General features: G+C 39.9%; 1 protein-coding gene across 1 annotated transcript; it reads left to right on the top strand.

Annotated features, from left to right (window-relative positions):
* Nucleotides 1-1,646: 1,646 nt before the first annotated feature.
* Nucleotides 1,647-8,405, top strand: LOC148020046 (aspartic proteinase 36-like). Its single transcript, XM_087700320.1, has 10 exons — nt 1,647-2,279; nt 2,695-2,824; nt 2,916-3,151; nt 3,333-3,560; nt 3,672-3,825; nt 3,918-3,991; nt 4,620-4,722; nt 7,334-7,406; nt 7,535-7,606; nt 7,712-8,405. Exons 1-10 carry the CDS (start codon nt 1,987-1,989, stop codon nt 7,873-7,875), a joined length of 1,527 nt encoding a protein of 508 aa, XP_087556446.1. The 5' UTR covers nt 1,647-1,986; the 3' UTR covers nt 7,876-8,405.
* Nucleotides 8,406-12,329: the final 3,924 nt, after the last annotated feature.

Here is a 12,329-nt window from a genome sequence, read left to right as displayed (position 1 = left end):
AGGAGGTCTACTAGTGGTTTTATGTTTTCCTTTGAGAGGGTGCTATTACTTGCAGTAGCGAGAAATTGCCCACAAGTGTGTTATCTAGTACTGAGGTAGAGTATAGGGGTATTGCAATCATTGCATGTGAGATAGCTTGTGTATGCAAACTACTTGGTGATTTGGGATTGTAGATGGACAATAAGGTTATCATCTATTGTAGTAACCTTAGTGGTAATCAATTGGCCAACAACCCAATGTATCATGCATGGACCAAACATATGGAGGTCCATTACCATTTGATTCAAGAGCGGATTATAGTAGGTGTTATAGAGGGGTGCATCCATACCAATGCAAACAAAGGCATTGATGGGAAATGAAGAGGGGGCAATGATGGGGCTTGCTCCCCTGTGGCAAAGGTGAGGGTGTCACACAAGAGCCTCTTGAGTCTTGTGAGTATTATGATTGCATTATATAGTCGTTGCTGCTTTAGGTCGATGATAACAATGCAGCCTTGCATCCTTTGTAGCTCATTGGTGTTGAGAAGTCGATGAAGAGGCTCAATGGTGGCACTAGAGGAAACTTGATGTGGAGATTGTACTTTTGTTGTGGAAAAATAAATATTTATAAATGTGAATTTGAGTTTTTACAAGTATAGTTGCTTGCCACCTGTGATTATTCGGGTTTTGCACATCATTTCACGCAAAACCCTAATAATCACAAGAGTGCACCTTTTTGTGCACATGAAGTGGGTTGCCCAATGTTCTAGCATGGCTATTTCTTTGCAAGGCATAAGTTAAGGGGGCTGATAGACTGATAGCCCCCTGTACTGTTACATGTCAACATCTAGTAGAGTAGTGCTTTCTTTCACTATTTGAGAAAGGTGATTAGTCAAAGATTCAAAAGCTTTGCTTTTGATTGGTTTTCCCTTCACTTTGTTTTGTTCTCCTTCTTGGCCCTCATAGTCATGCTATTTTTTTAATGAATGATGCTTACTTCATGACCCATTGATCGAGTCAAGATAAAATTTTGAGCTCCCTTATGACTCTGCAATGCTCGTTTAGGTGTAAAAATAGGAGATGACTTATCTCTAAGATTTACCAATGCAGGTGTATTATGGTGACACTCTATTGACCACATTACTCTAGATAGCTTTGCAATGACTCTTACTAAAAGCCCTTGTAGATGAGCTATTGCGTTCGAAAAAGAGTCACCATGATAGAATGCTTTATTAACATGGCAATAAACGTGCACTCTGGAACACCCCTATGACCATGCGAAAAACTTGTGCTCATGGTCTAGTGCCTTGTTCAACCAAGATTGTCTCTAATGAAGAGCTATTCTATTGGCATTTTTTGGAAAAGGCCGTTCTAAGATAGATATTTTACGATGGTGGAACAAGTCTTCATGTGTGCCAATCAAATCTATAGATGACCATCATTAGCTGTCAATTGAACCAAATGCCATCACAAGAGTTGCTCATTTGCTAGGGTTATGAGGAGGAGCTGGTACATATTATTGGATTAAAAAATCTCTTAAAAATGAGAACTTAGACGTTGCTGTATCTCCCATCTAGTTGTGAGTTTAGGCTTCAAAAAATGTTCCTTGACTTTTAGGAGTTGTTCACTCACCCACATACTCCACTCTGTCGTTCTCTCTTTCTGCACGTCTTTTCTTACCGAGTGTATACTCGTCGGAAAGCAAGTTTGGCTGCGTCTAAAGCATCGAGGACGAGGGGAGAAAAGGACGGAAGAAAAGAGAGAGAGGGAGGCCGCCGACTTGTCGCCTCCTCTCTTTTTTGTCCGCCATAGCTCCTTCCCTCTCTCTTAACATGCCTAATTCCAGCATTATTACCTGCTCCTGCTCCTCTGCTCAATCCACTCTTCCCTATTAGCGCATGCCCTCCCTCTCATCATCGCTATTTTCTCCCTCAATTCCTCCATCAATCCTTCTCTCCTTTACGCCCGAAGGAAAGGAGCCCAACCCGACCAAAGGGGGTAAAAAAGGATGAAGCGCTTTCCCTGCACGCAGCTTTTACCAGTAACGATCATCTTCTTTACCCTCGTCCTGTTTCTGATCGTGGGTTCTTGTACCTGTTCCTACAACCATCGCCATAGTTCCGGAAACCTCTTCAGGCTTCAGCACAGATACAGAAGAAGCACTCGTCAAAGAGGATCATGGCCGTTTTCTGGCAATACGAGTGTGGCTGACATGAGATTGCGAGACAGAGCACGCCATGCTCGCCTGCTAGCTGCAACTACCTTCCCTTTGGGTGGAATCGCTGATCCGAATGTCGCTGGGTATGTCCACTCTCTGTGTGCGGGGGCGTGCGTGTGCATCTGTCATTGTTTTATGCTTCCATTTTGGACTGCTTCTCATTCGTATCCCTTACTTAGTCTTCTCATTTACTATGAAGTAGAGGCGTCGTTTATTCTGCTAATTAATTTATTATACAATGGTTTATGTAATTTAATATTTAAGAAGACAAGCCCTGTTAATAATTTCAAGCCCAACCAAGAAATATTTTAATCTCTTGACCTGCACTTCATCCATAACTTCAGACGTCATGAATTTGGGTTTTGTTTGCTTCTTGTGGCTGTTCGAATACAAGGATATGTCCTTTCTTCTGTTTGTTAAATCTTCCCTTAATAAGCCTTTTGTTGTTGGTCATCCCCTTAATGATCTTTTCGTTTTTCGGCATGTGAAATTTTGCAGCTTGTATTTTACAGAGGTTGAACTAGGAACACCGCCTGCCAAATATTATCTTCAAGTGGATACTGGAAGTGATCTCTTGTGGGTAAACTGTGCATCGTGCAAAACTTGCCCCATGTCGACTCAGCTTGGGGTATAAACATACATTGGTGTTCTTACTGTCCTGTAGCATGTTTTAGGTTATGACCATCTACTGCTCATGCTTATAGTTGTGCTCCTTTTAGGTACGCCTAGCTCTTTATGATCCCTCATCATCATCAACAAGTAGCAGTGTTCTGTGTGGAGACACTTACTGCTCTACGTCTTCGGGACAATGTCAAACAGGGGCAATTTGTGGCTATCAGCTGGGATATGGGGATGGAAGTTCTTCAGAGGGATACTTTGTGAAGGATACACTGCAATTGACTGTTGTGACTGGAAACAATTCCTTGCAAACAACTAATGCTACTGTGGCTTTTGGGTAAGTAGTTTCATTCTATGGCACACTGTCAGTTTCCACTCTTGTATTGGGTTAGTGGTTTCAAAACATATATAACATGTTCGTTTTTTTAATTCTGTATTTGTTTGTCACTGTGTTCTATCACGCTTATGTGAATGCTTTCTCTCTGTATATTTTCAAATTGTGTTGGGCGTCATTGTAGGTGTGGTACCAGTCAGGGCGGGGGATTACAGCAATCCGATCAGGCTTTAGATGGCATTATGGGGTTTGGACAATCAAATCTATCAGTCATATCACAGTTAGCTGATCAAAACCAGTTCCCTAGAGCCTTTGCCCATTGCCTTGAGGGAGAGGGTGATGGTGGAGGAATACTTGTGATTGGTAATGTGCAAGCAAAAGGCCTAGTTTACACTCCCATTATCGCAAACCAGTAAGTGCATGCCCAACTTTTTTATTTCAAGTGACTGTCAATTTATCTTAGCTGCAATTTAATGGGAGCCATCGAAGCATTAGAGACCTAGTAATGCTCTTCATTGTGCAGGCCCCACTATAATGTTAATTTGCAAAGCATTTTGGTTAATGGAGAAAGTATACCTGTAGATTCATCAGTATCTGGAGGTGGTGGCACTATCATTGATAGTGGTACAACACTTGCTTACTTTTCTGATGGGGTGTATCAGCAGCTTCTTACAATGGTAAGCCAAGTCTTTTCAAATTTTGTTGCACTGTTGGGGTTAATTTGTTTGTTCTAAAATAATGTTGGTTTGGTTCTGGTGTTCTTTTTTAGGTTTTTTCTGGAGTACAGCAGGCTGCAGATCTTTTCACTTGGGAAGGAATGAATTGTGCTTCATATGCGGGCAGGTAATGAGCTTGATTGATTTGAACTCACCTTCCTTGTCAAGGGTATTACGTTTACAAGGGGAATTTTCTCAATTGGTGATACTTGTTGGTTAGTTGGGTGGATAGTTGGTGACCACACACACACACACACACACACACACACACACACACACACACACAGAGAGAGAGAGAGAGAGAGAGAGAGAGAGAGAGAGAGAGAGAGAAAATACAGTTAAAATGAAGTGCAATCGGGGGGTTTTGAGGATGATTTCTATCTTGTGTTTTCATGTCTGTGTGTACTTGAGCTTTTAAAAATTAGTAAGATTTTGGAGGCTGATTGCCACTTCATTCTATCTGTACCATCATCTAGTTTCATTATCGGCCACCCCTGCTTAGATTGAAGTGTGCTACATCTGCCCCCAACCCTCCCATACACACCAAACCCTCGGCCCAACGCAAAAAAAAGAAAGGAAAATAAAATTTACAGTGAAAAAAAGAGCTCCAATTGCTTATGTGCAAGCATGTGTGTGCAAAGTTTTAATGTCTGTTCATACACTCTTTTGATATGCTCGTGTTTGTGTCAAGTGCAGTGTTGATGATGTTTGCTCATATTCTCTTTTGATTTGCTTATGTTCTGTCTACACTGCAGTGTGGATGATGTCTTCCCCTCTGTGACATTCACTTTTGAGGGAACTGGAGCCTCAATGGTAGTCAAACCATCGGAGTACTTGGTTCAGGCGGAAGGTGCTCCAGTGAGTCTCTCTCTCTCTCTCTCTGTGCGTGTATGTGTCCTTGAAGAATATTGAATTAAAGAATGTACCAATGGCCTTCTAGTCTGCCAGCTTAAGCCAAAAAGACTTGTAGAAAACCATTTAAGAAGCTTATAGGCTAACAATAAAGGGGACTTCTTGAAGGAGGCTGAACTGGAGTAGATTGGATAATCTCCATCCAGAGAACCTCTACTACTTGAAGAACAAGACCAGCTGAAACCATGGATCTGCTTGCCATAGCAACAATCCCTGTATACGACTGATATGACCATGGGTGCCTTCAAATGCATTATGTGTCCTTCAGATATGCTAGAGGCTTGTCCAATGCAATTAATGGAGAAAGAAGGGAATGTTTTGGCGGCAAACTGGCAATTGGTGGCAATGTACCCAATACCTTGTAATGGATGGTGGTGCTACTGAAGTCCAGAGTAAATAAAACCCCCAACTTGTTAGGTCCATTTTCTGTCCACTGATGCAGCTGGCTGAGCTGGTGGGACAGGCAGGAGATGCCTGCGGACTGGCAGAGCTGCAGGCGGCGGCAGCGGCTGACGGTGGACTGGCTGGACAGCCAGGGCAGGTGACAGCTGGCTCCTCCTCCTCCTCCTCCTCCTCCTCCTCTTCCTTGGGCTGAAACTTGGCTGGCAGCAGCAAGACCTTGGCGGTGTGGCACTGACTGACGGTGGCTGTTTGGAATTCGCGTGTAGAAGCTGCTCTGATACCACATGTGAGATATAAGAATCAGCTAGGGAGGAGAGAGAAACGAGATAGTGACAATGAGTGAGCCAAAGTAAGAGAGTAGAGTGTACTTGCTTAAAGTACACCTCCAGTTTAGGTCAATAGGTTGACCTGACCAGCTTTCCACCAACTAACTAGCGTTATGTTTATTTACTCTAGAGCCTAGTGTCACTACTTTAAGCTCCTAAGACACTAGGTGTACACACCCTACATTGACACTCATACCACGAAATACATCGGGCATTGCCCGGAATCGCCAAATTCTCACACCGCAAGGGGTGCTAGTTTTTGGGGCAATAGGGAGTCCAATCTCCAAGAATGTTAGGGTAAAGTGTGCATTTTAGTTTATGTTTATTTGTTAATTGCTGTAATTAAGTGCTTGATCAGGTTTTACAACCTTGTCCAAGATTATTTGTGCTACTCCTAACTACTTGTCCATAATCCTTCATGATGTTATGTTCTATGCGGTTGGTGAGAAAAGGACACTGCATATTCTTTTGTTTAGCCTTGTGGTTCCTCCAGGTAGTCAATGTTATTAGATTTGCATGTTGGCTAGGAGGTCACTTGGACAGTTGAGAGGGGTATAGAGAATGAATGGAGATGGTTTTAAATGGCGACTCAAAGAGGTACAATATAATACTAATTGCTAGGACAGGTTATAGCAAATGTTGTAGAAGAGAGCTCTCGTTCTGCTTTGATAGTATGTATGATGTTATGCAAACTTGGGCATTGTCCAAGTACATAGAAGTTTGGTCAACATGGTTGCATTTGTATGGAGAATGAACGTTTCCATCTCCACCATTTGCATGTTGGCCAGGAGGTGACTTGCACAATTGAGAGGGGAATGGAGAATGAATGGAGATGGTTTGTACAATTTAATGCTAATTGCTAGGATGGTTGGTTAAAGCTAATGTTGTAGAAGATAGCTCCTGTTCTGCTTTGATAGTATGTATGATGTTATGCAAACTTGGGCATTGTCTGAGTACATAGAACTTTGGTTGACATGGTTCCACAATGCTATTTGAGTATACCGTTAAGAAAACTCCAGTCATGGGTGCTTGTCGCTTTTTTTGGGGGGGGGGGGTTTGCTTATAGATTATTTGTGCTACTCCAAATTACTTGTCCATAATCCTTCATGGTGTTATGTTCTATACGGCTGGTGCGAATAGGGCACTGCATAGTCTTTTGTTTAGCCTTGTGGTTCCTATAGGTAGTCAATGTTATTAGATTTGCATGTTGGCCAGGAGGTCACTTGCACAGTTGAGAGGGGAATGGAGAATGAGTGAAGATGGTTTTAATGGTGACTCAAAGAGGTACAATTTAATGCTAATTGCTAGAAGGGCTGGACTCTAGCTAATGTTGTATAAGGGAGCTCCCGTTTTGCCTTGATAGTATGTATGATGTTATGCAAACTTGGGCATTGTCCAAGTACATAGAAGTTTGGTGAACATGGTTCTACAATGCCATTTGAGTATGTCGTTAAGAAAACTCCAGTCATGGGGGCTTGTCACCCCCTGCCCCCTAGTGCCTGCACGCATGCATCCTGCATATCTATGCTTAACACATGCTACTAAGGTATCCTCAAAGAAGTTATCTCTGACATGCCTAATGAGCAAGGCTAGTTGTCCCACTGAAGAACAACTGAATTGGCCCATCTGGCTCATGTTTATATGTGTGCAAGTTCTTGAATTTACCTTAATCAGCCACTGTTCTGTACCTCATTTTTCTAGTATCAAGATGGAACATAAACTTTCAACCTGTTTTCAAAATGTCTTTACATCTAAAAGCTATGTCTTTCTTCGAAGGAAATAATTGGTGATTCTCAACACTTGAAATTGATACGCCTATTACTTTCCAGGGAAATGGATGGTGCGTTGGCTTCCAAACTCCCGTTCCCAACAGTTTGAGCCTTAATATTAATATTCTAGGAGGTAAGGTTCTTAATGGGATACTGTTCCAAATGTTTCTGCATCCTAACTCCAATGTGATTTCAGTGCTCCTGCATCATAACTCCAATGTTCTTTAAATTTACTGCTAACTTGTACCTATCGGTTTGTAGATCTTGTCTTGAAAGACAAACTGGTTGTTTATGACCTGGAAAATCAGCGTGTCGGTTGGGTCAACTACAATTGTAAGTATCAGACTTCTAAACTCGAGCACTTTTGTGAAGATTATGTAAAATAATGCAGGATAAGGGTTTGATCTATTTGTGTTTTGCAAATCATTCATTTCACAGGTTCTTCAAAAGTTACGGTCCTATCCTCATCAGGACAATCAGAACAAGTTTTTGCTTCTTCTATTCCAACATCCAGCATCACAAATAGTGCAACTGTTGTTTGTATGGGGATGATTCAGACCATCTGCTGGTGGTTCTTACTCCTGCTGTTGAACAATCTATGATGGCCAGGGCAGATGGTGCATTTGGTTGTACAGATTTTTCAGAAATATTATGGAAGTCCAAGTAATCATTTACGTACACTTGTGTACACTTGTTTGGAGTGAAAATATTGTGGAGTGTAATCTGTGAAAGGTTCTTGTGATTTGTAGGCCTTAGTGTGCCTCAACATCCCAAAGGGTACTTTTCTGGGAAGACATCGAAGATCCAGCTGAGAAAAATGGTTATAAACAGCCCTACAGGATCTACTGAAAGATGCAGCTCAGCTCCCATCTTAGTTAAAGGGAGCTAGTTGTGTTGTACATTGATGAGAGTTTGTTCATCATATATATACACTGAAGAATCCAAAATTTTCCACCATTCTTTTATTATATAAGCAGATGGTTTTGTTGGTCTTTTTGTCATTTAGCATCCGTGTTCTAATTGCATCCCTCTGGATGCACACCCTTTGTAATTGCATCTAAGGAAAAAGTTCCTGACATACTAGATTTCCCATGGACCTTTTTGGGACGAATCTGGAACACATTTGAACATGCAACTGAGAATGGTGATTACAAGGACTCTTGCACAAGTGGAAGATGTGGCAGACCTTCCCTTGGGGTGCTAGTTGTGCTGTACAGTGGTATGAGTTTGATAACCACACCCGCACACCCACAACAAAACCTGATGAATATTTTTGGAAAAAAGTCTTGGCAGATAAAGACCTTTCATCATCGACCTGCAGACCCTTACTGGTGTACCCCCTCACCAAAATAAAAGGAGTGCATACATATTTTGGGAGAGTGTAAATTAGGGCAGGCCTCTATGCTACACAAAGGAGAGTATATATAACCAGGAACATGGGGAAAAGGTTTTTATCTGCAGATCTATGCATAATAGCTTCTCTGGAGGGACTGCAGAAGTGTCTGAAACTATGGTGGGGCTTTTATAGAGAAGGCAGTTGATGGTAATGCAAAGGGTCCAGTAGTATAAGCAATGCATTGAAGCAAGCAAATGTGATCCATACACGATTCATTATAAACACAAGTATAAACATGGGATTGAGCGGACACATACACTTGTCCTGCTTCTGCCAATTACCTTGGTTAGCTCCCTTTCATACTGGGAATATGGGAGGAGTGTATGTTTCCCAAAACTTGAAATGCCATATGAGTGATTTGAGCTGCAGTGAGAGTTTTGAAATTTAGGAGCTGTGCTGAATTGTAAGCGATCTGCAGTCTCAAGCCAGGAGGCTGTCTTACCAACAAGAAGTGGTCAATTGTGCAGATGTTCCCAAAAAAGAAACGTTTGCGAAAAAGAAACAAAAAGAAAGGTGCAACCCTTATGAGCCACCTTAACGAGAAAGGTGCAGCTCCCCACAAGCCAATGAAGTGGAGAAATCCAGTAGTTCTGTCAAGAATATACCTGTCACCTGTCACATCATCCAAAGTCTGCTGTCCTGGATCTGGTAACTTTTTTCGCTAGTGGGAAGGATTGTATGGGTGCTTTCTCATAAAGGCAGTTTCAGAACCATTTTTTTGGTTGCATACCATTCTTCTACCAGCCCACATGAGAGTAAATGCCATTTTCTTTTCTGAAACTGTTAAGCTTTTGTTTTTTTTGGGGCGGGGATTTAAAGCCCTTGGTTTGTGGTCGTGAGCCACAAGACGCCAATCAAAATTGCTGGATTCTGATTATGTGAAACTAAAATGATTAGAAAAGCTGTGTACTCTAAATGAATTTTGCAATCCTTAGAGCTCTCATTGAGCTATTCCGAAATTCGTTATTGGTCTAAGAAAAGTAACATAAGAAATTAAATCGGGCTAATAAAGAAAACTGAAAAAACAAGGTGATATAGTCACAAGCACATCCCCACACAGTCTTAGACATGAATAGATTGGTGCCACAAGGGAAAGGCAACTCACGCGCTATTTAATTGTTGTCAGAAAGGAGCTACATTACAGATGTTTAGCAAGGAAGAAAACACAGGATTGAACTTTAAACAGAAAATTTGTACCTCATTTCAGCTATAATAAGCATGTTATGCTATATATAACGATCTCAAGGTTTGGGGTATATCTTCCAAGCCAATTTCAGTTGCACAAGATCAGTTATAATCGTGATGCCAGCTTTGTACATTTGCATACATACATGTATGCATGTGTAGCATACATATGCATACATACATATAATCGTGATGCCAGCTTTGCTACATATGCATACATACATGTATGCATATGCTAGTGGTGGGTGCATGTTTGTGTGTGAAGCTTGATTAAAAAGGTATAGAAAAGGAGTTGCATTAGATGCTCTCAACTCACTTGATTTATGTTTTTAGTTGTAATAATCATAATGCCTTGAGAATTGGAAGAGATGAGCTGCCACCCAAGAGTCATTTACTTTGCATACTAGATATATATCTCAAAGTGGTTGGTACTATGAAAAATGTTATGATACTTTTGAATGCAAGCTAAAGACTCAATGCATCATATTCCGATGCCTCGTGAAGTCAAATATACAATATGCCGTTGATAGTTTGTTGAATACATAAACTACCTATATTGATATAGATTATTACCTTCCACCCAATCAATTCAATGAGTTTTTACAACCATTTGCATCACTACATTCCAAGGTATGGCACACAATAATGACCTTGGAATAAATCATATATAATAGATGGGTTATCAACTTTGTAGATCTTGTGCATTTAACTCAGAAGATGAAATGAATAAATATTGATGGAAATGATGAGAGAGAGAGAGAGAGAGAGAGATAGAGAGAGAGAGAGAGAGAGAATTACATACCTTTATTGTGCATTGTCTTAAGAGTTGTTTAGGCATGACTTCCTCATTATAGAAATTTGAAGAGCCGTCATAAATGCAACTCATGAGTGGTGGTGGTGTTGCCATCTAGAACTTACAAAACAAAGCCATTTTATTTACATACACAATTTTAGTTGAGAGTTTCTTGGTGGTTTTCTAGAATTGTCAATAGCATGTGTTGAAGCAATCATCAACTTAGATGATTATATTGTGTTGGCAAGCAAATGAGTCAACATCTAATATCAGCGTTTCCACATGTCGAATTAGTCACGTGTCATGCTAGATATATTTTAAAAACATAAACAACTCATAATATTTTGAATGGACTTGGCATGCTCGTAGTGCACATTGTGCAATAGTCATGTGTCATGCTAGATATATTGTTAAAAACATAAACAATTTATAATATTTCGAATGGACTTGGCATGCTTGTAGTGCATAGTATGCATATAATTGTGGTTGTTAGTTTAATTCCTTGGAAAACCGTTAAGCCAATCTCATTTCTCATTTTATTTATATTGGTTCAAGGTTACTGTTACTAATAGAACTTAGCATATTTATTTCATATATCCATGTATTAAGCTTAAAGTAATTGGTACACACTATTATTATTTCAATGCATCTATATTCTCAAAATAAGGATAAAAAAATCAATGCTTTATTATATATGTATTTTCAAAAGAACGATGGTATCTTCATTCTTTTTGTATATTAGGTCTCACATGCACCATATTATAGGTGAAGGGATATGAGATAGAATTACAACTTTTTGTTCACACAATGTATTTTTAAATGGAAAAATACGTGCACATTCTAAAGTGATACAACCTCATTGGAATGTATCTCCTTACATGATCCCTAAGAAATGATGCTCATGTGCCTTGTAAAATGTCAAGTAAAAAAAATGTTAGCAAAACATGGAATGCCTTATCCTATAGAGAAAGCCGAAAATCTAGGATAAATGATCAAACATTGAGTGAACAAATAGATTGGGGAACATGAACATATCTTAACAAATAAAGAGGTTAATCAAAAGTTAATGGGGATTCCAAAAGTAACATGAGAAAAGCATGCATTAAGAGATCCTAAATAAGGAGCTTGATAAAAGGCAGGCAAAACTTTCATAGTTGATTTGAACTATCAACCTTGTGTTAAGACTTCTTAAACTCCCTCAAAGTGCCTATGAAACCTTGATAGAAGATATAATTCAACCTGGAATTACGTGAGAAAAGCATGCATTAAGAGATCCTAAATAAGGAGATTGATAAAATGCATGCAAAACTTTCATAGTTGATTTGAACTATCAACCTCTAATTAAGACTTCTTAAACTCCCCCAAAGTGCCTATGAATCCTTGATAGAATATATAATTCAACCTCAAATTACATGAGAAAAGCATGCATAAAGAGATCCTAAATAAAGAGATTGATAAAAGGCATGCAAAACTTTCATAGTTGATTTGAACTATCAACCTCGAGTTAAGACTTCTTAAACTCCCCCAAAGTTCTTATGAAACCTTGATAGAAGATATAAATCAAGTGCTTCAAGAAGTAGGTTATGGTGACACCCATGGAATCTCAATGAAAAAAATCTAGCATTTGCATGTAAAACTTAAATGGCACAACAAATAGAATCTAAGCAAGGAATAATGAGTAT

This window comes from Lygodium microphyllum, chromosome 19, assembly GCF_053477565.2.
Source record: "Lygodium microphyllum isolate KBCC chromosome 19, Lygodium_microphyllum_v1.1.10, whole genome shotgun sequence".
In the NCBI taxonomy this organism is placed as follows: domain Eukaryota; kingdom Viridiplantae; phylum Streptophyta; class Polypodiopsida; order Schizaeales; family Lygodiaceae; genus Lygodium; species Lygodium microphyllum.
The sequence above is the reverse complement of the archived record's forward strand: the minus strand, read 5'-3'. Positions and strand labels throughout refer to the sequence as shown.

Excerpts from the sequence above, each read along its gene's own strand:
- LOC148020046 (XM_087700320.1), top strand. The coding sequence starts at position 1,987 with ATGAAGCGCTTTCCCTGCACGCAGCTTTTACCAGTAACGATCATCTTC. Across the intron at positions 3,152-3,332 it reads AATGCTACTGTGGCTTTTGG|GTGTGGTACCAGTCAGGGCG; the intron begins GTAAGTAGTTTC and ends GCGTCATTGTAG. Across the intron at positions 3,561-3,671 it reads ACTCCCATTATCGCAAACCA|GCCCCACTATAATGTTAATT; the intron begins GTAAGTGCATGC and ends TTCATTGTGCAG.